Source organism: Bos mutus, chromosome 9 (genome assembly GCF_027580195.1).
Source record: "Bos mutus isolate GX-2022 chromosome 9, NWIPB_WYAK_1.1, whole genome shotgun sequence".
Classification (NCBI taxonomy): Eukaryota; Metazoa; Chordata; class Mammalia; order Artiodactyla; family Bovidae; genus Bos; species Bos mutus.
Genome location: NC_091625.1, coordinates 61,384,371 through 61,412,261, shown reverse-complemented (window position 1 = coordinate 61,412,261; position 27,891 = coordinate 61,384,371). Strand labels below are relative to the sequence as shown.

At 37.1% G+C, this 27,891-nt stretch overlaps 1 protein-coding gene across 1 annotated transcript in view; it reads right to left on the bottom strand.

Moving 5' to 3' along the window:
• RNGTT (RNA guanylyltransferase and 5'-phosphatase) overlaps positions 1-27,891 on the bottom strand; it is a 241,097-nt gene that overhangs the window by 71,629 nt on the left and 141,577 nt on the right. Inside the window, exon 13 of the mRNA XM_005889293.3 lies at positions 13,983-14,083. Coding sequence (XP_005889355.1) covers positions 13,983-14,083 — 101 coding nt within the window. The remainder of the gene's footprint in view (positions 1-13,982; positions 14,084-27,891) is intronic.

The window sequence follows — 27,891 nt, the reverse complement described above, 5'->3', positions numbered from 1 at the left end:
ATATACTATTTATGGCATAATACAGTTGGCCCTCCTCAGAAGGTAGAACTGGGGAACCTGTGGATACACAGAGCCAACTGTACTGGTCATCTACTACGTGAAAGACACAGAGATTCATTTATTCATTGAATAGGTATTTATTAAAAGTTGTCAATATGCAGAATGACAGATCCTAGGGGAAGAAGAACAAGAGCTTATTATTCCAAGGAGCGTAAGAACAAGATAAAAGAAAAAATATCGGTCCATTCTTGTCATTCACAGTAGTTCTATAAAGTCACCAAGAACAGTAAATTAGGGAATGCTAAACCACCGCTCCTTGGGTAAATTCAGCATTAGGTTCCTGCAATTCCCTGATCATATTTTGTTAACCAAACAACACATAACCGTGTTCTCAGTTTCTGTTTTAAGACGTATTACTTAATATATAACTGTTGATTCGTTAACGCTGAGCTCATGCCAACACTTAACTCATACCTGAGTGAAGCTTATTTAATACACGTATTTTCTCTGAAAGGAAAATCACAGCTTTCCTGCACTTAGGAACATTAGATAGCACTTCAGGATTACACCTGGAGGTCCAGTGAAATCACCAAAAAATAAAGCACCGAAACATGGAAAACATGGCACCACAGGAAAGACTAGTTTATAGTATGAGAGTTAAAACAAGAAAGCAGATGACTCTTAATGTTTGTCTCTGTGCATATTCATGAACGACCGTGAAAGCAATGCAAGCATGAAATCTTTACCAGCTGAGCCACAAGGGAAGCCCAAGAATGCTGGAGTAGGTAGCCTATCCCTTCTCCAGCAGATCATCCCGACCCAGGAATCAAACTGGGGTCTCCTGCATTGCAAGCAGATTCTTTACCAACTGAGCTGTCAGGGAAACCCAAAAGATACAAAGTCCAGCTAAATGCTGTTTACAACAGATGAATCTAAAATATAAGGAAAAAAAGAATAATTAAAGTTAAAGGGTAAAACAATACATACAAGATGCATTTGTTTCCTAGAGCCTCCATAAGAAAGTACCACAAAGCTGGGTGGCTTAAACCAATTTATCGTCTCACAGTTTTGGAGGCTAGAATTCTAAAATCAAGATGATACAACCAAGCTCCCTCTGAAATCCACAGGAAAGAAATCTTGTCTTGCCTCTTCCTAGCGTCTCATGGTTTGCTGACAAACCCTGGCTTACAGCTGCAGCACTTTATCACATGGCATTCCCTCCTCATGTATCTCCCCCTCTCCTCTTATTATATATCTCTCAAACAAAACTAGTCATATTGGATTAAGGGCCCACCGTACTCTAGTATGACCTCAATCTTCACTTACAGCTTGATTACATCAACAAAGATTCTATTTCCAAGCACAGTGACATTCACAGGTAACAGGGCATGCCACACACCTTTTTGAGGGATACATTTCAACCCACCACACCAGACAAACACTAACCAAAGAGAGAGAAGGTTGAAAGAAAAGGGCTGACAGAGTTCTGGTAATGTTTACTAATGTCAGACGGTGTACTAGGGGAGAACAAGGGCAGTAAGATCAGTTAGAGGCTACTGTGGTAGTCCAGGTAACACAATGCTGCCTTGAATGAAGTCATGACTATGGGACAAAACAAAGTCAACAGACTTAAGCAATAGCTGAGAAGTAAAACTAACAGAACTTCTCTGGATAACCAGGCAAGGGAGACAAACACAATGTATAGGTTTCTGGCTTGTAAAACTGATTAGAAAATGTTAGCAATCTCTATCTTCTAGCCAGTTACTTTCTAAAGCACAGGTGTCAGTTCTTTTAATCACTAACTGTTCAAGATCAGATCAGATCAGTCGCTCAGTTGTGTCCGACTCTTTGCGACCCCATGAATCACAGCATGCCAGGCCTCCCTGTCCATTACCAACTCCCAGAGTGCACTCAGACTCACGTCCATTGAGTCAGTGATGCCATCTAGCCATCTCATCCTCTGTCATCCCCTTCTCCTCTTGCCCCCAATCCCTCCCAGCATCAGAGTCTTTTCCAATGAGTCAACTCTTCGCATGAGGTGGCCGAAGTACTGGAGTTTCAGCTTCAGCATCATTCCTTCCAAAGAAATCCCAGGGCTGATCTTTAGAATGGACTGGTTGGATCTCCTTGCAGTCCAAGGGATTCTCAAGAGTCTTCTCCAACACCACAGTTCAAAAGCATCAATTCTTCGGCACTCAGCCTTCTTCACAGTCCAACTCTCACATCCATACATGACCACAGGAAATACCATAGGTGAGTCCTAATTCTCTACTCTGGCTTTCTTGGTCTAGCACAGTCTGGTCCTAGTCTACTTTATACAAGTGTCCATAAATTCTAGTGATTCAATAAACATTTCACATTAATTTAATGACCTTTTTTCAGACTATATATCTTGAATGCCATTCTTATGTATTTACAAAGTTTTACTCACAGAACCTTCGTCTATGGAAACTTCACCGTGCTGTTACAATTAAAATATTTTATATATAATATAAGATTGGTCTTCTGTAGTGCTTTCCTCATACTGATAGTACAGCTTTTGTCACACTAATACTTATCTGTATCTCCCCCTCCAGCCAAGCTACTCATACCTTCAGGATAGGGCTTATCCATCTTTTTATTCTCATCTCCTAACAATGCAGTTTGCACACAGATGGTTTTCAAGAACAGTTACTGAATAGTGATTAATCAGTTTTAACTAGCACTGCTACTTACTATGATGAAAGTCCAAAACTAAATGGAAGACAAAGGATAGTGATTCTTTTTTTCATTTTAATAAATTAGATTCTGAAAAAGATGAATAAAGGTCTTTGTTTCTTAGTAATGAATTCATGTAATTTACAGTTAATGTATTCTAAACTCCCTTGAGACTATGTAATATGGTTTATACTTTCTATAATAAATCCATATTTAAATGCCAAAGCAATTTAAAAATCTAAATAATACATATTCCTGCTCTAGTTATGAAAGTTAAAGACATTACTCACAAGAGGTAAATTGGATGATATTTGAGGAACTCGTGTCATTGTACAACGGTCAGGAAAAATACTTTTGATATTAGCATGTTAATGGACATACAATTTAGATCCATTTTCAAACAATTAAGTAAAAACAGAATGCACTTTCTTAAAAAGCTGCATAATCTACAGACTTCCTTTGATAATTGAAAACATGCTTATGAAATCTGCAATGACTTCTGTTTATCAACATGAACTATCCTTAAGCTGCAGATATAGAAAACTTCCAGTTGAAAGAGGTTTCTAATTAAAACATTACAAGGTGGTAATTTACTATAAATACAATTGTTAAATCTGTACTGTTCACGGTGCATAACACTGGTACATTTATGGACACTTAGAACATCTAAAGCTTAGATTATTATTAGACAATGAAATATGTTTCTTACAATTAAGTATAATTTAAAAGAAGGTCATATATAACGGGTACCAATATAATAAAATTAAGATACGGAGAACAACCATTAGCAACACCACTTCATGAAGTTTTGTAAAAATCATGGATCATAATTGTTCTTACCATACTATTATTCAACATTATTCAATACTTGGAAACTAAGATAGTTTTCTGATAAACACAAAGAACAAAATGAGTTCCATACCCTTCCCCCATATATTTTCCCCTGAGGTTCAAAGCTTAATATGAGTTCCATTTTCCAGAGATAAAAGGACTGCATTAACAATGATGTGCCCTAGCTTTATTCTTTTTACAATAAATTACCATATTTATATTTTGAAGCTGTCATATGCTACAGGATATTAAATATCCTCTTGTCATAATTAACTCTTTAAACCGAATTAAATGACTTGGTTCAAAACAGACTGTGAAAGTTAAAAGAAATAATTCTATCACTAATTATTTTCTAATTATTTTAATAATCAGAGCTATTTAATTTATTCCATAATTGATTTTAACAGAGAAATGCACAGTGACTAAAAGTTCAATTTTTTTCCTCCTTTTACCCTTAAAATACAAACAAGAATTTGAACTTGGGATGGTTAGCAATAAATGTATCATAACTTCATAAATACTTCAGGCCAAACCTAATACAGCAAGTGGTAACAAATTACTAATTTTAAAATCTCCATCCATAATTATATCAAATATAAGCCATTAGACAATACTACAGGTGTCTCATTTCACTGTTGTTGTTGTTCAATTGTTGCTCATATCCGAATCTTTGTAACCCCATGGACTACGGCCTGCCAGGGTCCTTTGTCCTCCACTATCTCCTGGAGTTTGCTCAAATTCATTACCATTGAGTTGGTGATACTATCGAATCATCTCATCCTCAGAGGATGAGACAGTTCATTTTACTAAGGCTTAGTAATATTTTTGTTATGAACACTACTGCTTCTGCAGTAGGTTAATATGATGGCATTTAGAAAAACTCTCCTTTATATTAACACAAACTCAAGAAGGTCTATAGTAAAATACTGTTTTCACAGGCTACTTGGATTAGTTTGAATCACATTCTCTCCAATGTGATTCAAAGTAGAAACAACACTGGTATTCTATCTATACAATATCCCCACAGATATCTACCAGGTAACAAGCACCTCATAACATAAAAGCTAACTTAGAAAAATGTCAAAAAAAAAGAAAAAAGAAAAATATGTCATTAAGGAAAATTATATTAAATTAGAACAAATAATACAAGCAAAAGGCTCTTGCTATAAAGAATAATTTTCAATGAATAAAAATAAAAGTTAAATTCCAAAGAACCAAATGATAAAAATAAATGTGATGCCAATTTCTCTTTAGTAAATTAAAAAGTGAAAGAGTATTTTGACTCCAGTGAAGTTATAAACACATGTTTTGAAACCATATCTCCCTCTCTCCTAGGCACTTTGACTGTGGTATTTATTTTTGGTAGGTGGCCTGAGATCAATTTTCTGTAGGAAGTCGGGAAGATCAAACAAAAGAGTTAACAGGAATTACTAATACCTCAAAAACAGCCAGACAGCCGGGCAGAGAAACTGAAAGCTCAGCTTTCAGCTTAGCTTTTCCACTGCTCTCCCGGCCCCCTTGGAAAAAACACCATAATCAAGAATTTGATAGAGTAACCATTCAAAGGACTGAAACCCAAAGAAGCATTTTTCTTTAAAAATGTTTGAGTGATGAGAATATGTTCAAATAGGATAACCAAAGCAGTTATACCCCATATATATATATATACTCTTATATATAAGAGTATATAAGATATACTCTTATACCCCCCAAAGTATGATCAGCTATATGCCAAATACAATCATTAGGTGTACTCTGTAATAATACTGGTTATATTAGTGTTTTTATCTCTAATTTCACTTACTTAAAAATATTCTTCAATGAAATATAAATAAAAGAGTTAAACATTTCATTCCAAAATAGAGTGGGGTGGGGGCTGGGAGGAACTCTGTTCAGCAAAGAAATAAGAATTTTTTATTATATTCTTGCTGACTTAATCCTTTCTTACACCACCACATTTTTCAACAGTCTGAATATTTTATCACTATAATGTCTTTCTTAAAATCCTAACACTAGTTCAAGTAAATATGAGAAATATTAATAGAATTAATCATTCTTTTCTTTAAATAAATCTTAACAAAAGAAAAAAATCACTTTAGTCAGAATAAAAGGATTTTTCATCCATTTTCAAGCAAAGTAGAATCATGTAGTTGATGCCATTTACCTCATTGTGCTTGTTATGAAGCTATTAGCACTTCTCACTTTCAAATGCCCAGACCTGAGCTGGGTGAATAAGATGCATCATTTTTTTCATTCTACAAAACCTCATAACGCAAAATTATTTTTGCATTTTAGCCTACTAGCTTATAATTGTAAAGTCTATACAGGCAGAGGAGAAGGCAACGGCAACCCACTCCAGTACTCTTGCCTGGAAAATCCCATGGACGGAGGAGCCTGGTAGGCTGCAGTCCATGGGGTAGCTAAGAGTCAGGCACGACTGAGCGATTTCACTTTCACTTTTCCCTTTCATGCACTGGAGAAGGAAATGGCAACCCACTCCAGTGTTCTTGCCTGGAGAATCCCAGGGACAGAGGAGCCTAGTGGGCTGTCGTCTCTGGGGTTGCACAGAGTCGGACACGACTGAAGCGACTTAGCAGCAGCAGCAGCATACAGGCAGAACTTGAATTTACTCGGTCTATTCATACAGTTAAATAAAGAGTATGAATAAATCTTCACAACAAATCTATGAGCTAAGCACTATTACTGGGGACATTTTACACATGACGAAGCTTAAAAAGATTAAGAAACAACAGCAAGTTAAGTAGTGGAGCTAGGATTGGTTCTGTGCAGTCCTGGCCAAAAACTCATGTTCTTACCCACTATACATATCACCAAAGTTATTTTAAGACATTCACTATCAAAAATTTCTGTAAAAACTTTTCTGATTTTTGTTATGCTCTTGCTCTCCAGATAGTCAACAATTTATATAATTAATTATACAAATACATTGAAAACATATGCATTTTAAAAGGGAAAAATCAACAGAAATTGGAATCAAATAGGAAGTAATGCACATAGAAAACTGAATTCAGATAGTTCAGCAAACAACAGAACTACAGGACTGGCAAAAAGGGAATATGGACTTTTCACTTATGGATGAATATGGATGCCTTAACTGAAAACAACACAAACAATAACAAATAGAAAAATGCTTATCAAGTGCCACCTGTTCTAAAATAGTTTACATACATTAGTTCACTTAATCCTCAGCCAATTTCTATTTTGTGCTGCTACTGTTGTTCAGTCATCCGGTAGTGTCCAGTTCTCTGCGCCCCTACGGACTGCAGCACTCCAGGCCTCCCAGTCCCTCACCATCTCCTGGGGTTTGCTCAATGTGATTCAATGGAGAAGGGAATGGCAAGCTACTTCCGTATTCTTGCCTTGAGAACCCCATGAACAGCATGAAAAGGCAAAAAAGACAGGACACTGAAAGATGAACTCCACAGGTCAGTAGGTGCCCAATATGCTACAGGAGATTGGTGGAGAAATAAACCCAGAAAGAATGAAGAGACAGAGCTAAAGTAAAAACAATACCCAGCTGTGGATGTGACTGGTGATGGAAGTAAACTCCAATGCTATAAGAGCAATATTGCATAGGAACCTGGAATGCTGGGCCATGAAACAAGGAAAACTGAAAGTGGTCAAACAGGAGATGGCAAAAGTGAACATCGACATTTTAGGAATCAGTGAACTAAAATGAACTGGAATGGGTGAATCGAACTCAGATGACCATTATATCTACTACTGTGGGCAAGAATCCCTTAGAAGAAATGGAATAGCCATCATAGTCAACAAGAGTCCAAACTGCAGTACTTGGATCCAATTTCAAAAATGACAGAATGGTCTCTGTTTGTTTCCAAGGCAAACCATTCAATATCACAGTATGCCCCAACCAGTAATCCTGAAGAAGCTGAAGTTGAATGGTTCTATGAAGATCTACAAGACCTTCTAGAACTAACACACAAAAAAAGACGTCCTTTTCATTATAGGGGACTGGAATGCAAAAGTAGGAACTCAAGAGATACCTGGAGTAACGGGCAAATTTGGCCTTGGAGTACAAAACAAAGCAAGTCAAAAGCTAACAAGAGTTTTGGCAAGAGAACACACTGGTCATAGCAAACACCCTCTTCCAATACCACAAGAGAAGACTCTACACATAGACATCAACAGATGGTTGATACTGAAATCAGACTGATTATACTCTTTGCAGCCAGAGATGGAGAAGCTCTATACAGTCAGCAAAAACAAGACCAGGAGCTGACTGTGGCTCAGATCATGAACTCCTTATTGTCAAATTCAGACTTAAATTGAAGAAAGTAAGGAAAACCACTAGCCCATTCAGGTATGACCTAAATCAAATCCCTTACGAATATACAGTGGAAGTGACAAATAGACAAAGGGATTAGATCTGATAGACAGAGTGTCTGAAGAACTATGGATGGAGATTTCTGACACTGTACAGGATGCAATGATCAAGACCATCCCCAAGAAAAAGAAATGCAAAAAGGCAAAATGGTTGTCTGAGGAGACCTTACAAATAGCTGAGAAAAGAAGACCAGCTAAAAGCAGAGGAGAAAAGGAAAGACATACCTATTTGAATGCAGAGTTCCAAAGAATAGAAAGAAAAGATAAGAAAGCCTTCCTGAGTGATCAATGCAAAGAAATAGAGGGAAACAATAGAATGGGAAAGACTAGAGATCTCTTCAAGAAAATCAGAGATACCAAGGGAACATTTCATGCAAAGATGGGCACAATAAAGGACAGAAACGGTATGGGCCTAACAGAAGCAGAAAATATTAAGAAGAGGTGGCAACAATACACAGAACTGTACAAAAAAGATCTTCATGACCCAGATAACCATGATGGTGTGATCACTCACTTAGAGCCAGACATCCTGGAATGTGAAGTCAAGTGAGCTTATGAAGCATCACTATGAACAAAGCTAATGGAGGTGATGGAATTCCAGTTGAGATTATTTCAAACCCTAAAAGATGATGCTGTGAAAGTGCTGCACTCAATATGCCAGCAAATTTGGAAAACTCAGCAGTGGCCACAGGACTAGAAAAGGTCAGTTTTCATTCCAATCCCAAAGAAAGGCAATGCCAAAGTATGCTCAAACTACCACACAATCGCACTCATCTCACACACTAGCAAAGTAATGCTCAAAATTCTCCAAGCCAGGCTTCAACAGTATATGACTCGTGAACTTCCAGAGGTTCAAACCAGATTTAGAAAAGGCAGAGGAACCAGAGATCAAATTGCCAATATCCATTGGATCATTGAAACAGCAAGAGTTCCAGAAAAATATCTGTTTCTGTTTTATTGACTATGCCAAAGCCTTTGACTGCGTGGATCACAACAAACTGTGGAAAATTCTTCAAGAGATGAGAATACCAGACCACTTTACCTGCCTCCTAAGAAATCTGTATGCAGATATAGAAGCAATAGTTAGAACCAGACATGGAACAACAGACTGGATCCGAATTGGGAAAGGAGTACATCAAGGCTGTATATTATTATCCTGCTTATTTAACTTATATGCAGAGTATATCATGCAAAAAGCCAGGATGGATGAAGCACAAGCTGGAATCAAGATTGCTGGGAGAAATATCAATAACCTCAGATGTGCAGATGACACCACCCTTATGGCAAAGGAGGAACGGTGTTGAAAGCGAAGGAGAACTAAAGAGCCTCTTGATGAAAGTGAAAGAGGAGAGTGGAAAAGTTGGCTTAAAACTCAATATTCAGAAAACTAAGATCATGGCATCTGGTCCCATCACTTCATGGCAAATAGATGGGGAAACAGTAGAAACAGTGACAGACTTTATTTTCTTGGGCTCCAAAATCACTGCAGATGATGACTGCAGCCATGAAATTAAAAGACGCTTGCTCCTTGGAAGAAAAGTTATGACCAACCTAGACAGCATATTAAAAAGCAGAGACATTACTTTGCCAACAAAGGCCTATTTAGTCAAAGCTATGGTTTTTCCAATAGTCATGTATGGATCTGAGAGTTGGACCTTAAAGAAAGCTGAGCACCAAAGAATTGATGCTTTGTTTGTGGTGTCGGAGAAGACTCTTGAGAGTCCCTTGGACTGCAAGGAGATCCAACCAGTCCATCCTAAAGGAAATCAGTCCTGAATATTCATTGGAAGAACTGATGTTGAAGCTGAAACTCCAATACTTTGGCCACCTGATGCCAAGAATTGACTTATTCTTGGCATCAAGAATTGACTTATTCTTGGCATCAAGAATTGACTTATTGGAAAAGACCCTGATTCTGGGAAAGACTGAAGGCGGGAGGAGAAAGGGACAATAGAGGATGAGATGGTTGGAAGGCATCACCGACTCGATGGACATGAGTTTGAGTAAGCTCTGGAGCTGTTGATGGACAGGGAGCCTGGCATGCTGCAGTCCATGGGGTCGCAAAGTTTCAGACGTGACTGAGCGACTAAACTGACTGAAGTCCACTGCATCAATGAGGTGATTCCTCTTTAGTAAAATTTCTATTTTACTAACGAGGAATTTGAGGCACAGAAATAAAGAATATGCTCAAAGCATAGTTAATAAGATTTAAGCCGAGGCACCCTGGCTCTAGAATCTGTGTTCTAAACTATACTATACAAATAATAAGGTTATTTTGATCACTATAAGTCACTGACATTGTTGTACTCAAGTGTTTGCACTCTCCAAAATACAGACAACCTTTGTAACCCTAGCTTTTGACAATGACTATATTCTTTGGTTGTAGACACTCTCCAAAATACAGACAACCTTTGTAACCCTAGCTTTTGACAATGACTATATTCTTTGGTTGTAGATTATTTAAACCCACAATAATTTTAAAGCAATGCAATAGCTTTCAGATGAAAATCTGTACTGTATGTCAATACAATGTAAACTGCTAAGATGTACACAAGTTATTTTAGGCCAATCAACCAGTCCATTCTGAAGGAGATTAACCCTGGGATTTCTTTGGAAGGAATGATGCTAAAGCTGAAACTCCAGTACTTTGGCCACCTCATGCGAAGAGTTGACTCATTGGAAAAGACTCTGATGCTGGGAGGGATTGGGGGCAGGAGGAGAAAGGGACATCAGAGGATGAGACGGCTGGATGACATTACTGACTCAATGGATGAGAGTCTGGGTGAACTCCGGGAGTTGGTGATGGACAGGGAGGCCTGGCATGCTGCGATTCATGGGGTCGCAAAGAGTCGGACACGACTAAGCGACTGAACTGAACTGAACTGAAATCAACATTAACTTAATATGTTAAAATTTTCAGAAATGATACTGCTGCTGCTGCTGCTAAGTCACTTCAGTTGTGTCCGACTCTGTGTGACCCCAGAGACGTCAGCCCACGAGGCTCCCCTGTCCCTGGGATTCTCCAGGCAAGAACACTGGAGTGGGTTGCCATTTCCTTCTCCAATGCAGGAAAGTGAAAAGTGAGAGTGAAGTCGCTCAGTCTTGTCCGACTCTTAGCGACCCCATGGACTGCAGCCCACCAGGCTCCTCCGTCCATGGGATTTTCCAGGCAAGAGTACTGGAGTGGGTTGCCATTGCCTTCTCTAAGAACTGATACTACAAGAAGTGAAAAGACCAAATGTCTGCAAAAAAAAAAAGAATCATTGCAGACATTTTCAAAGATTGGTATTTATATTATACCTGTCAAGACATTCCACTCCATACTTAACTTTGTAGAAATATTTAGGAGCAGAACAAAGAAAAGAAATTAGCTTGCCTTATGATATTTAAATACTTTAGTCCCACTTCACTAGTCAAATGTTATGATTCTTAGGATTCAGAGACATGGCTCCTCTCAAACTATTACAGGTGTATTTCCCATAATGCTCTCTGACATATAGCATCTAACATAAGCATTAGATACAAACTCATTTACTTTGTGAAAACTGCTATCATCCATAACATTCTCTCCATGGAAAAAACAGGATATTACTCCAGCTAACTGAATAATACATATTTAATATAATATTTATCACTTTATATTTCATATTATAATACTCCATTTTTGAAAACTGACACTGTTACATAAATAAATCATGTACCTACACCAATGTAACCTGCTTAATTCTATAAGAATAATCATCTTTAATGCTAACATTTTGGTATGTTTTAAAGAGGTACTAGAATAAGAGATAATTCATTTTTTTATAAGACATTCCAAATAGGTAAAATTAAATATATATATATTAAAACATACTAAGAATAGAAGCAAATGACAAACTACTAAATTATACTGTCATATTTAATTGCAATAGACAAATAAAGGAAAAAATTAATATCATTTTTAATACTTAGAAAAATGGTCATTCCACATGTAGCCTCATGTAGCTTTTAAGTGTTGCTAAGAAGTGCAATCTTAGAAAGCCAAACAAAATGATCTTTCAAAACTCAATGAAACAATCAACAAAATCACACAAAGGTTTATACTTCTTAACTAAATATTATAAATAGAGATTTAAGTAAAATAGAGGATTTAGTAATGAAGCAATTTCACAAATTTCACTTTATCTTTGAAGTCTTATTTCCAAAGAACCATATTCATTTGTGTCTTTTAAGGGAAAAAAAAGATGCATGCAGCCCCATCAGACTTAATCCTTCAACCATCACTGTTTAGAAGAGAGGTGGTATTCTCCAAGGCACTTCCAGAAAGACATACAAGCATCATCTTGCATGACTACTGATTTGGAGGTTCTAAAGAGAACTGGCAACCCAGAATACCTGTACACCCAACACTTCATCAGGAAGAATAATAGTCTTGAGCTTACTACTCAGCAATATTTATCCAAAGATAGTGTTATTTTATATAGATGGAGGGGGTAGAATGTGTTTGGGGGCAGTTTCCAGAAAACATTAACAATATTTATTCATCTTATTAGTAATTAAGTGTTATAACAACATTGTATTGAGAATACTGGTTAATAATTAATAAATGGTTAACTGATATTAATATCAATGCATAGCTAAGATAAGTATCAATAAATAGTAAACTAAAGATTATTCTTCCTGACAGATATCCAGCATACAGATATCCTAGATTACGAATATTATTTCTTTTATTTAATCTTCTACATTATTCTATACAATATATATATTTTATCCAATTCTATTGTCAAAAGTTATCAATCTATCTTTGAATTAAACCAGATCAGTAGAGAGTAAAAATACCTAAACAACACTATTTGAGGTCCCAGATTGCTGTTCTGGCTAAACTGTACTTTGTTATTAAGTGACAAACTCTTATTTAAGGACATAAAATATTAACTACTCTATGTTTTAGAAACTGATATATAACTTAATAAACTCTCTCTTTTTAGTTAGGATTCATCACCCTACACAGTATTGTTATTTGAAAACATATAATCTCTTAAGAGACTTAATCTTCTGGAATCTGTAGTCACATAACTCATCATCTACCCATCGTTCCATTAGCTACAAAAAAACAAACCTGTGGTTTATCTTTGGCAAATAAAAAGTGCATGCATTTCATGGCATGCACTGGTACATTTTTAAGCTTTCTGCCAATGTTATCTTATATATTTTCTCTTTAGGATTTCCTTGATTTAACATTTCTTATTTTGTTATTATGCATTTACTTACATAAGATGCCATAAAAAATTGTGGAACAAGGTAAAATAAAACAAGGCTTTGGAAAAACAGTGAAAATATTTATTAATACTAAAGCATGTTTCTTTTTTTTTATTCTAACGTAGCAACCAATGATGGAGGAGGAAATGGCAACCCACTCCAGTATTCCTGCCTGGGAAACCCCATAGACGGAGGATCCTGGGGTTGCAAGAGTCAGACATGACTTAACAACTAACAACAACAACAACTAACCAATGAAGTCACGTATGAAGATTAACCAATAGATGACATTAACACTTAATAGACATTATGAAAATTTTTAATGAAATTCTACAATTAAAACTCTACCCCAATAAAGTATAAATAAGTTTTTGCCATGCAAATGCAAACATGAAGCAGTTTCCTTCAAAGGAAAAATGGCTTGTTTTAAAATGTTCAATAATAATAATAATATCTTATATTTATAATTCACTTGACTGGATTATTTTCAAGTAAAATCTATTTTCACTTTTACATTTTAATGAAGTTCATTGTGTTTAGAAATAACTTTTTTTAAGACTAAAATTGGTCAATTTTAAAGGATGCTACAAAATGTGAGCTGTAATATATCAAAGAAATAATCTGGGAAAATGAGATAGATTTATAGTATACATATATAAAGTATACTGGAAAAGTATTTTACTTTATTTTGAAGGTATATGTAAAATATCAGATAAACAGTGAAGCTTTATATAATACAAACTTTTATATGCACATCTGTTTTCATAACTTTTGGGTAAGTACCTAGGAATAGTAAAAGTATTATTACATATAAAAATGATGGGGAATCAAATGTGCATACTTACCCTTCTCCTCCCATTCTTGTTATTTTTAGGCGAAAATCCACAGAATTAAGACTGGGAGGCTTCCATTTCAAAATATCATCACATCGACCAGGTTTGTATTTCTAAAGTGATGACAATGAGGATAATAGTTAATAAGAAGATAAAAATTATACATCTGATATACTAAATATAATAACAATTACTTTTTATTAAGCAAAATCACGTCTTCTTTTACTATAATCTTTGTTATCGTCAACTGATGAGTGAAGTTAGGTATCAGCACTCATGAGTTAGATGGGAAGATCCCTTGGAGAAGGGCATGGCAATCCACTCCAGTATTCTTGCCTGGAGAATTCCATGGACAGAGGAGCCTGGCAGGCTAAAGTCCATAGGGTCACAAAGAGTAAAGCAACTTAGCATGCACACACGCTATTCATTAGATATCCAACATGTTACGGATAACCTTTCTCTCTTCCCTGCCAAAACACATAGATACATGTTCGTAAAAGTTTTGAAAAATAATGACACATAGATATTTGTTTGTGAAAGTTTCGAAAAATAATGAAACCTATTATTCCCTACTATTCACTACAACTTAAAGGAAGTTTGGTCATTTAAAAATAATTGTGCCTATTTAGTTCTTTGGTCCACTTGTTGATTGGGTTGTTCATTTTTCTGGTATTGAGCCTCATGAGCTATTTGTATATCTTAGAGATTAATTCTTTGTCAGTTGTTTCATTTGTTATTATTTTCTTCCATTCTGAAGGCTGCCTTTTTACCTTGCTTACAGTTTCCTTCACTGTGCAAAAGTTTTTACGTTTAATTAGGTCCCACTTGTTTATTTCTGTGTTTATTTCCATTACTCTGGCAGGTGGGTCATAGAGGATCTTGCTGTGATTTATGTCAGAGAGTGTTCTGCCTATGTTTTCCTCTGAGAGTTTTATAGTTTCTAGTCTTACATTTAGATATTTAATCCATCTGAGTTTACTTTTGTGTATGGTGTTAGAAAGTGTTCTAGTTTCGTTTTTTTACATGTGGTTGACCAGTTTCCCCAGCACCACTTATTAAAGAGGTTGTCTTTTCTCCATTGTATATTTTTGCCTACCTTGTCAAAGATAAGGTGTCCATAGGTACATGGATTTATCTCTGGGCTTTCTATTTTGTTCCACTGATCTATATTTCTGTCTCTGTGCCAGTACCATACTGCCTTGATGACTGTAGCTTTGTAGTATAGTCTGAACTTAGGTAGGTTGATTCCTCCAGTTCCATTCTTCTTTCTTAAGATTGCTTTGGCTATTCAAGGTTTGTGGGGTTCCCATACAAATTGTGAAATTATTTGTTCTACCTCAGTGAAAAATACCACTGGTAGCTTGATAGGGATTGCACTGAATCTATAGATGGCTTTGGGCAGTATACTCATTTTCACTATATTGATTCTTCCAATCCATGAACATGGTACATTTCTCCATCTATTTGTGTCATCTTTGATTTCTTTCGTCAGTGTTTTATAGTTTTCTATATATAGGTCTTTTGTTTCTTTAGGTAGATTTATTCCTAAGTATTTTATTCTTTTCATTGCAATAGTGAATGGGATTGCTTTCTCTGTTTTTTCCACTGTTAGTGTATAGGAATGCAAGGGATTTCTGTAAATTAATTTTATATCCTGCAACTTTACTATATTCATTGATTAGCTCTAGTAATTTTCTGATGGTATCCTTAGGGTTTTCTATGTAGAGGATCATGTCATCTGCAAACAGTGAGAGTTTTACTTCTTCTTTTCCAATATGGATTCCTTTTATTTCTTTTCTTTCTCTGATTGCTGTGGCTAGGACTTCCAAAACTATGTTGAACAGTAGTGGTGAGAGGGGGCACCCTTGTCTTGTTCTGATTTTAGAGGAAATACTTTCAATTTTTCACCATTGAGGATGTTTGCTATCAGTTTATCTGCTGCTGCTGCTGCTAAGTCACTTCAGTCGTATCCAACTCTTAGCGACCCCATGGACTGTAGCCCACCAGGCTGCTCCATCCATGGCATTTTCCAGGCAAGAGAACTGGAGTGGGGTGCCATTGACTTTTCCAATTAGCTGTCTATATGGCTTTTATTTTGTTGAGCTATGTTCCTTCTATGCTTTCTGGAGAGGTTTTTTGATTTTTTATCATAAATGGGTATTGAATTTTGTCAAAGGCTTTCTCTGCATCAACTGAGATAATCATATGGCTTTTATCTTTCAATTTGTTAATATGGTGTATCACACCAATCATATTGATTGATTTGCAAATATTAAAGAATCCTTGCATCCCTGGAATAAAGCCCACTTGGTCATGATGTATGATCTTTTTAATATGTTACTGGATTCTGTTTGCTAGAATTTTGTTGAGGATTTTTGCATCTATGTTCATCAGTGATATTGGCTGTAGTTTTCTTTTTTTTATGGCATCTTTGTTTGGTCTTGGTATTAGGGTGATGGTGGCCTTATAGAATGAATTTGGGAGTTTACCTTCCTTTCCAATTTTCTGGAAGAGTTTGAGTAGGATGGATGTTAGCTCTTCTCTAAATTTTTGGTAGAATTCACCTATGAAGCCATCCTGGGCTTTTGTTTGTTGGAAGATTTTTTTATTACAGCTTCAATTTCCATGCTTGTGATGGGTCTGTTAAGATTTTCTGTTTCTTCCTGGTTCAGTTTTGGAAGGTTATACTTTTCTAAGACATTTTTCCAAAGAAGACATATAGATGGCTAATAAACACATGAAAAGATGCTCAACATCACTCATTATTAGATAAATGAATATCAAAACCACAATAAGGTATCAACTCATGCCGCTTAGAATGGTTGCCATCAAAAAGTCTACAAACAATAAATGCTGGAGAAGGTGTGGAGGAAAAGGAACCCTTTTACACTGTTGGTGGGAATGCAAACTGGTACAGCCACCGTATGGAGAACAGTGTAGAGATTCCTTAAGAAAACTGGAAACAGAACTGCCATATGACCCAGCAATCCCACTGCTGGGCATATACACCGAGGAAACCAGAAATGAAAGAGACACATGTACCCCAATGTTTACTACAGCACTGTTTACAATAGCCAGGACATGGAAATAACTCAGATGTCCATCAGCAGACAAATGGATAAGGAAGCTCTGGTACATATACACAACAGAATATTACTCAGCTATTAATAAAGAATGCATTTGAATCAGTTCTAATGAAGTGGATGAAACTGGAGCCTATTATACAGAGCTCCACCAAAAACACCAAAACAGTATATTAAAGCATATATATGGAATTTAGAAAGACAGCAACAATAATCCTATATGCAAGGCAGCAAAAGAGACACAGATGTAAAGAACAGACTTTTGGACTATGTGGGAGAAGGCGAAGGTGGAATGATTTGCGAGAATAGCATTGAAACATGTATATTACCATGTAAAATAGGTGACCAGTGCAACTTTGATGCATGAAGCAGGGCACTCAAAGTCGGTGCTCTGGAACAACCCAGAGGCATGCAGTGGGGATGAAGGTGGGAGGGGGGTTCAGGATGGGGCTACACAGGTGCACCCGTGGTTGATTTATGCTGATGTATGGCAAAAACCACAATACTGTGAGGTAATTATTCTTCAATTATAATAAATAAATTAATTTTAAAATAAAAATAATTGTGCCTCTTTATTCAGCTTTACTGTAGGATGATTCAATCACAATGAATAAAATTAACTAATGAATTTGACAAATGGATATAATCATGTAAGCATCACTAGAATCACAATATACAGCATTTCAATCAACCATCCAAAAGCTTTCTCTTGACATCTGCAGTCAGTTCCCTGTCACCGACTCTCCAGCAATAGTGACCTTCTTTCTATGACTACAGTTGTGCCTTTTCTGAAATCCATGAGAAATTCATAACACAACATTTTGCTATACATTGGCGTACATATTAGTAGCTTGCTCCTTTTTATTAAACTGAGCAGGATTCCATTCTACATATATACCACAAAATTCACATTTATAAGTAGATGGACATCTGGGTTGTTCCTATTTTTAGGCTATCATGAGTGATACTGGTCCGAACATTGGTGTGGACATGTGCTTTCATAACTTTTGAGCAAATATCTACCTAGGAGTTGAATGGCTCTGTCTAACGGTAAAAGTATGCTTAACTTTATAAGAAACTGTCAAATTGTTCTCCAAAGTGGCAGTGACTTCGTCCATTCACAGCTGTAACATCAATTCAGTTCAGTTCAGTCACTCAGTTGTGTCCGACTCTGTGCAAGCCCATGAATCGCAGCACACCAGGCCTCCCTGTCCATCACCAACTCCCAGAGTTCACTCAAACTCATGTCCATCAAGTCGGTGATGCCATCCAGCCATCTCATCCTCTGTCATTCCCTTCTTTGCCTGCCACCAATCCTTCCCAGCATCAGGGTCTTTTCCAATGAGTCAACACTTCGCATGAGGTGGTCAAAGTATTGGAGCTTCAGCATCAGCATCACTCCTTCCAATGAATACCCAGGACTGATCTCCTTTAGAATGGACTGGTTGGATCTCCTTGCAGTCCAAGGGACTCTGAAGAGTCTTCTCCAACACCACAGTTCAAAAGCATCAACTCTTCAGCACTCAGCTTTCTTCACAGTCCAACTTTCACATCCATACATGACCACTGGAAAAACCATAGCCTTGACTAGACGGACCTTTATTGGCAAAGTAATGTCTCTACTTTTCAATATGCTATCTAGGTTGGTTACAACTTTGCTTCCAAGGAGTAAGCGTCTTTTAATTTCATGGCTGCAATCACCACCTGCAGTGATTTTGGAGCCCAGAAAAACAAAGTCTGACACTGTTTCCACATCTATTTGCCATGAAGTGATGGGACCAGATGCCATGATCTTCCTTTTCTGAATGTTGAGCTTTAAGCCAATTTTTTCACTCTCCTCTTTCACTTTCATCCAGAGGCTTTTTAGTGCCTCTTCACTTTCTGCCATAAGGGTGGTGTCATCTGCATATCTGAGGTTATTGATATTTCTCCCAGCAATCTTGATTCCAGCTTGTGCTTCTTCCAGCCCAGTGTTTCTCATGATGTATTCTGCATATAAGTTAAATAAGCAGGGTGATAATATACAGCCTTGACCTACTCCTTTTCCTATTTGGAACCAGTCTGTTGTTCCATGTCCAGTTCTAACTGTAGCTTCCTGACCTGCATATAGGTTTCTCAAGAGGCAAGTCAGGTGGTCTGGTATTTCCATCTCTTTCAGAATTTTCCACAGTTTATTGTGATCCACACAGTCAAAGGCTTTGGGACAGTCAATAAAGCAGAAATAGATGTTTTTCTGGAACTCTCTTGCTTTTTTGATGATCCAGCAGATGTTGGCAATTTGATCTCTGGTTCCTCTGCCTTTTCTAAAACCAGCTTGAACATCTGGAAGTTCACGGTTCACATATTGCTGAAGCCTGGCTTGGAGAATTTTGAGCATTACTTTCCTAGCGTGTGATATGAGTGCAATTGTGTGGTAGTTTGAGCATTCTTTGGCATTGCCTTTCTTTGGGATTGGAATGAAAACTGACCTTTTCCAGTCCTGTGGCCACTGCTGAGTTTTCCAAATTTGCTGGCATATTGAGTGCAACACTTTCACAGCATCATCTTTCAGGATTTGAAAGAGCTCAACTGGAATTCCATCACCTCCACTAGCTTTGTTCGTAGTGATGCTTTCTAAGGCCCACTTGACTTCATATTCGAGGATGTCTGGCTCTAGGTGAGTGATCACACCATCATGATTATCTGGGTCATGAAGATCTTTTTGTACAGTTCTTCTGTGTATTCTTGCCACCTCTTCTTAATATCTTCTGCTTCTGTTAGGTCCATACCATTTCTGTCCTTTATCAAGCCCATCTTTGCATGAAATGTTCCCCTGATATCTCTAATTTTCTTGAAGAGATCTCTAGTCGTTTCCATTTTGTTGTTTCCATTTCTTTGCATTGATACTGAGGAAGGCTTTCTTATCTCTCCTTGCTATTCTTTGGAACTCTGCATTCAGATGCTTATATCTTTCCTTTTCTCCTTTGCTTTTTGCTTCTCTTTTTTTCATAGCTATTTGTAAGGCTTCCTCAGACAGCCATTTTGCTTTTTTGCATTTCTTTTCCATGGAGATGATCTTGATCCCTGTCTCCTGTACAATGTCACGAATCTCTGTCCATAGTTCATCAGGTACTCTATCAGATCTAGTCCGTTAAATCTATTTCTCACTTCTACTGTATAATCATAAGGGATTTAATTTAGCTGTAACATATGAGAGATCAATTTCCTCTGCATCTAACCCAGAACTAGGTATTGCTGTTCTTTTTAATTCTAAAATTTTCATTCTAAAGTACATCTCATAATTCTGATTTGCATTTCTCTAATGACAAAAGATGCTGAAGATCTTTTAATTTGTTTATTTGTTGTTATCTGTGTATCTTCTTTGGTGAGGTACCTGTTCAAAATTTTACCCTTGTTTTTACTGGGTTATCTCCTTATAATGGACCTGTATGAGTTGTTTATATATTCTGGATAAATAGCCTTGTTTGGATAGATGTTCTGCAAATATTTTCTACCAGTTTTTGTCTTGCCTTTTCATTTTCTTAACAAAATATATATCTTTTGACTATATTTTAATGAACTCAAAATCATCTATTTTTTTCCTGCTTTACTGAGGTATGATTGAGAAATACAAAACTTAAGGTCTACAACATGGTGTTTTGATACATGTTTACACTGTGAAATGATTACCACAATCAAGCTAATAAACATATCCTTCATCTCAGTTACTTCTTTGTGTGTAAAACCATTTAAGATTTATTCCCTTAGGAAATTTCAAGTATATTTTATTGTTAACCACAGGTACCATGCTATACATTAGGTCTCCAGAACTTACTCATCTTATAACTGAAAGTTTCTATCCTTTGATTAATATCTCCGTTCATCCCCTACCCACAGCTTCCAGTAACTACCATTCCACACTCTGACTTGACTTTTTTTTGTTTTAAAGATTCCATATATAATGAGAGCTTATTTCACTTAGCATAATGTACTCCAGGTTCATCCATGTTGTCACAATTGGCTGAAGTTCCTTCTTTGTTAAGTCTGAATAACATTCCATTGTACATGTATACCATTATTTTCTTTATCCATTCATCCTCTGACAGACAAGTTATTCCCACATTTTGGCTACTGTGAATATTGCTGCAGTAAAGATGGAAATGCAAGTACCTCTTCAGGATGTTGATTTTCTTTCTTTTGAATACATATCCAAAGTTGGGACTGCTAAATGACATGGCAGCTCTATTACTAATTTTTTGAGGAAACTGCATGCTATTTTTCATAAGAGCTGTATCAATTTACATTTCTACCAACAGTACAGAAGGGTTCCCCTTCCTTCACTTTCTCACCAGCATGTTATCTTTTCACTTTGTGATAATGGCCACCCTAACTGGTGTTAGGTAATATACCACTGTGCTTTAGACTTGCATTTACCTGATGATTAGTGATGCTGAGCATCTTTTCATAATTATCAATTTAAACTTTTAAAATTTGTGCTTTTTGTGCCCTTTTTAAGGAATCTTTACCTATCCTAAGGTTACTGAAATTTTCCACTACATTTTCTTACAGAAGTTTTATTGTTTTCTTATTTTTATGATCCATTTGAGGTTAATTTATTTATGTGGTGTGAAATAAGGGACTATTCACTATTTGACAGATGGATATCAAAGTGATATAGCACCATTTGTTAAAAGACTATCCTTCCCTCACTGAATTGCCCTGGCATCTTTGCCAAAAATAAATTGCTTATGGATATAGATGTATTTCGATTCTTGCTAATCTGTTGCATTGATAAGTACACCTTTCTTCCTGATTATACCATATTGTCTTGATTACTATAGCTCTATATTAAGTATTAAAACAAGAGTACACAGGTCCTCAAAGTTTGTTCTTCTTTTTCCAAAGTCTCTTAGCTAATGCAGATGTGTATTTCCACATATATTTTAAAATTACCTGGTCAATCTCAATGAAAATAAGTTTATTAGGATTTTAAGCAAGAATACAATGAATCAACAGATCAATTAAGGGGAAAAAATCTTAACAATACTGAATCTTTCAATTCACAAACACTGCCAATCTCTTTAGTTACGTCTTCTAAATTTCTCTCAGTAGTGTTTTGTAGTTTTTGGTATACAGGTCTTGCACAATTTTTGTTAAATTTATTCCTTTTAATAATATTTTGATGGTATTATCAATACAAAAGATCAGTTGTTTCTATACAACAGCAATGAACAATCCAAGAAGGAAACTAAGAAATCAATTCCATTTACATCAAAAAGAAAAAAAAATACCTAGGACAAGTCAACATTCATGGCAGCATTATTCAAAATTGCCAAAAGGTGGAAACAACCTAGGTTTCCATCAACATAAAAATAGACAAAGTGCACTATATACATACAATGGAATATCACTCAGTAACAAAATAAGAAAGAATTTTTGATACATGCTACAAAATGAATGAACCTCAAAAACTATGCTAAGTGAAATAAGCCAGACACAAAAGGACAAAAACCGCATGATTCTACCTACATGAACTACCCAGACAAAGGACTGAGCGAATACCACAGGAGAGCTAGCCGGCAGCGGACCAGGCCATCCCCCACCAGAGGCAGGGAGGCAGGCAGGTGACAGCCAGAGCTGGAGGGAGAGGGGAAAACTTGGCCCCAGAGACAGTATCCTCTACCAAACTGCGAGCAGGCTCCCAGGTGCTAACCAAGTCTTCCTGGGATCCTGGACGGTTGACATCCGCCAGGAGGTTCGCAGCCAGAAATCAGCTCCCCAGAGGAGACGCAGGGCACACCTGAGACAGCGTTCCCGCTGCACATCCAGGAAACCGAGCAGCTGGGACCTGGGAGGTGATAAGACACATCACACCTGGGGAGAGTGCACTCGCCAAACACCTGGTTGCCTGAGCTGCTCAGACCTGGGAAGGGCACAAGATGCAGGCCCAACTGCGTCTGCACCTTTGTGGAGTACCTGAGAACCTGAACCTGAGCCGCTTAGACCTGGGAAGTACACGCAACCCAGGGCCCACCTTAGACAGTTCCCCTGCCAAGAGCAACCTGGAGCCTGAGCAGTGTAGACTGGGAAAGCACACACGCCCTGAGCGGGGGCAAACCCAGTGTGGCCCAGACACTGCGAGCACTCCCCACACAAGCCAGCGATATTTGTTTGCAGCGTTCCTCCCTCCCCACAGCAAAATTGAACAAGTGAGCCTAAATAAATGACCACCTTTGCCCCCTTGTGCAAGGGCAGAATTTAGATACTGAAGAGACTTGCAAACAGAGTAAGCCAAAATAAACAAAGAAGAGGGAACGGCTTTGGAAGTATTAGCTGCAACAGATTAAAACCCTGTAGTTAGCATTGGCTACATTGAAAGGGACCTATAGACCTTGAGTAGAAGTATAAGCTGGAACAAGGAACTATCTAAAACTGAACTGACTGCACACTGCCCTCAACAGCTCCAGAGAAATTCCTAGATATATTTTACTATTATCATTTTTTAATTTTTTTGACTTTTTAAAATGTTATGTTATTACTCCTTTACTTTCATATTTAAAATCTACTATTACCTTGCAAAAAAAAGACCCTATTTTTAAAGGAAATTTCATATCATTTTTTTTATAACTTTTGAGATTTTGTTTTTTAATATTGTATTTTTGAGAGTCTAACCTCTATTCTAGATTTTTAATCTTTGCTTTTTGGTATTTGTTATCAATTCTGTACCTTTAAGAATCCAATCTTCAGTACCCATTTTTACTTAGGAGTGCGAATACTGGCTTGATTGGTCTCTCCCCTTTTGACTCTCCTTTTTCTCCCCCAGGTCACCTCTACCTCCTCTCTCCCCCTTCTCTTCTCTACTTGGTGAATCTCTTTAGGTGTTCCAGGCTGTGGAGAACACTTAGGGAACTGATCACAAGTTATACTGGTCTCTGTCCTTTTGACTCCCTATCCTCTCCTCCTGGTCACCTCTATCTCCTTCCTCCCTCTTCTCTTCTCTATGGAACTCCATGAACCTCTCTGAGTGTTCCAGACTGTGGAGAGCAAATAGGGAATTGATTACTGGCTAGACTGCTCTCTCCCCTATGGATTCCCCCTCTTCTCACAGTCACCTCTATCTCCCTCCTCCCTCTTCTCTTCTCCATGTAACTCTGTGAACCTCTCTGGGTGTCCCCCAGTGTGCAGAATCTTTTCACCATTAACCTAGATGTTTTATCATCAGTGCCGTATGGGTGGAGAAGTCTTGAGGCTACTGTAAGAATAAGACTGAAAGCCAGAGGCAGGAGGCTTAAATCCAAAACTAGAGAACAGAAAACTCCTGACTCCAGGGAACAACAAGAGCTCATCCAAAAGCCTCCATACCTACACTGAAACCAAGTTCCACCCAAGATCCAACAAGTTTCAGAGCAAGACATACCAAGCTAATTCTCCAACAACACAGGAACAAAACCCTGAGGACAAAAATACAGGCAACCCAAAGTCACACCAAACCCATAGACACCTCAAAACTCACTAGTGGACACTTCATTGCACTCCAGAGAGAAGAGATCCAGCTCCACCCACCAGAACACCAATGCAAGCTTCCCTAACCAGGAAACCTTGACAAGAAACTGATCCACCCCACCCACAGGGAGGAACCTCCACAATAAAGAGGAACCACAAACTTCCAGCATACAGAAAGGCCAGCCCAAACACAGCAATCTAAACAAGATGAAAAGGCAGAGAAATATTCAGCAGGTAAAGAAACATGATAAAAGCCCACCAAACCAAACAAAAGAGGAGGAGATAGGGCGTCTACCTGAAAAAGAATTCAGAATAATGATAGCAAAAATGATCCAAAATCTTGAAAACAAAATGGATTTACAGATAAACAGTCTGAAGACAAGGATTGAGAAGATGCAAGAAATGTTTAACAAGGACCTAGAAGAAATAAAAAAGAGTCCATCAATAATGAATAATCCAATAACTGAGATCAAAAGCACTCTGGAGGGACCCAACAGTAGAATACCTGAGGCAGAAGATAGGATAAGTGAGGTGGAAGACAGAATGGTGGAAATAAATGAAGCAGAGAGGAAACAAGAAAAAAGAATCAAAAGAAATGAGGACAACCTCAGAGACCTCTGGGACAATGTTAAACGCCCCAATATTTGAATCATAGGAGTCCCAGAAGAAGAAGACAAAAAGAAAGGCCATGAGAAAATACTTGAGGAGGTTAATAGTTGAAAACTTCCCTAAAATGGGGAAGGAAATAATCACCCAAGTCCAAGAAACCCAGAGAGTCCCAAACAGGATAAACCCAAGGTGAAACACCCCAAGACACATATTAATCAAATTAACAAAGATCAAACATGAAGAACAAATATTAAAAGCAGCAAGGGAAAAACAACAAGTAACTCACAAGGGGATCCCCATAAGGATAACAGCTGATCTTTCAACGAAACTCTTCAGGCCAGAAGGGAATGGCAGGATATACTTAAAGTGATGAAAGAGAAAAACCTACAACCCAGATTACTGTACCCAGCAAGAAGCTCATTCAAATATGAAGGAGAAATCAAAAGCTTTTCAGACAAGCAAAAGCTGAGAGAATTCAGCACCACCAAACCAGCTCTTTAACAAATGCTAAAGGATCTTCTCTAGGCAGGAAACACAGAAAAGATTTATAAACTCGAACCCAAAATAACAAAGTAAATGGCAATGGGATCATACTTATCAATAATTACCTTAAATGTAAATGGGTTGAATGCTCCAACCAAAAGACAAAGACTGGCTAAATGGATACAAAAATAAGACCCCTATATATGCTGTCTATAAGAGAACCACTTCAAACCTAGGGACACATACAGACTGAAAGTGAAGGGCTGGAAAAAGATATTCCACACAAATAGAGACCAAAGTAAAGCAGGATAGCAATACTCGTATCAGATAAAATAGACTTTGAAGTAAAGGCCGTGAAAAGAGACAAAGAAGGACACTACATAATGATCAAAGGATCAACCCAAGAAGATATAACAGTTATAAATATATACGCACCCAACATACGAGCACTGTAATATATAAGGCAAATACTAACAAGTATGAAAGGGGAAATTAACAATAACACAATAATAGTGGAGGACTTTAATACCCCACTCACACCTATGGATAGATCAACTAAACAGAAAATTAGCAAGGAAACACAAACTTTAAATGATACAATGGACCAGTTAGACCTAGTTGATACTGATAGGACATTTCACCCTAAAACAATGAATTTCACCTTTTTCTCAAGTGCACAAGGAACCTTCTCTAGGACAGATCACATCCTGGGCCATAAATCTAGCCTTGGTAAATTCAAAAAAATTGAAATCATCTCAAACATCTTTTCTGATCACAATGTGGTATAAGATTAGATGTCAACTACAGGAAAAAAACTATCAAAAATACAAACATGGAGGCTAAACAACATACTTCTGAATAACCCACAAATCACAGAAGCAATCAAAAAAGAAATCAAAATATGCATAGAAACAAATGAAAATGAAAACACAACCCAAAAGCTATGGGATTCAGTAAAAGCGGTGCTAAGGCGAAGGTTCATAGCAATACAAGCCTACCTCAAGAAACAGGAGAGAGATCAAATAAATAACCTAACTCTACACCTAAAGCAACTAGAAAAAGAAGAAATTAAGGACCCCAGGGTTAGCAGAAGGAAAGAAATCATAAAAATTAGGGCAGAAATAAATGCAAAAGAAACAAAGGCGATCAGAGCCAAAATCAACAAAGCTAAAAACTGGTTTTTTGAGAAGATAAAACAGACAAATCATTAGCAAGACTCATAAAAAAAAAAAAAGGCAGGGGGAGAATCAAATCAACAAAATTAGAAATGAAAAGGAAGAAATCAGAACAGACAACACAGAAATACAAAGGATCATAAGAGACTACTATCAGCAGCTTTATGCCAATAAAATGGTCAACTTGGAAGAACTGGACAAATTCTTAGAAAAGTATAACCTTCCAAAACTGAACCAGGAAGACATAGAAAATTTTAACAGACCCATCACAAGCACAGGAATTGAAACTGTAATCAGAAATCTTTCAACAAACAAAAGCCCAGGACCAGATGGCTTCACAGCTGAATTCTACCAAAAATTTAGAGAAGAGCTAACACCTATCCTACTCAAACTCTTCCAGAAAACTGTAGAGGAAGGTAAACTTCTAAATTCATTCTATGAGGCCACCATCACCCTAATACCAAGACCAGACAAAGATGCCACAGAAGAAGAAAACTATAGGCCAATACCTCTGATGAACATAGACACAAAAAATCCTTAACAAAATTCTAGCAAACAGAATCCAACAAAATATTAAAAAGATCATACATCATGACCAAGTGGGCTTTATCCAGGGATGCAAGAATTCTTCAGTATTCGCAAATCAATCAATGTGATACACGAACAAATGTGTACCCATTTGTTGTAACAATGTGATACATTAACAAATTGAAAGTAAAAGCCATATTATCTCAATAGATGCAGAGAAAGCCTTTGAAAAAATTCAATATCCATTTATGATAAAAACCCTCCAAAAAGCAGGCATAGAAGGAACATACCTCAACATAATAAAAGCCATATATGATAAACCCACAGCAAACATTATCCTCAGTGGTGAAAAACTGAAAGCATTTCCCCCAAAGTCAGGAACAAGACAAGGGTGCCCACTCTCACCCCTACTATTCAACATAGTTTTGGATGTTTTAGCCACAGCAGTCAGAGAAGAAAAAGAAATAAAAGGAATCCATATTGGAAAAGACGACGTAAAACTCACTGTTTGCAGATGACGTGATCCTCTATATAGAAACTACTATAACAGAACACTACTAG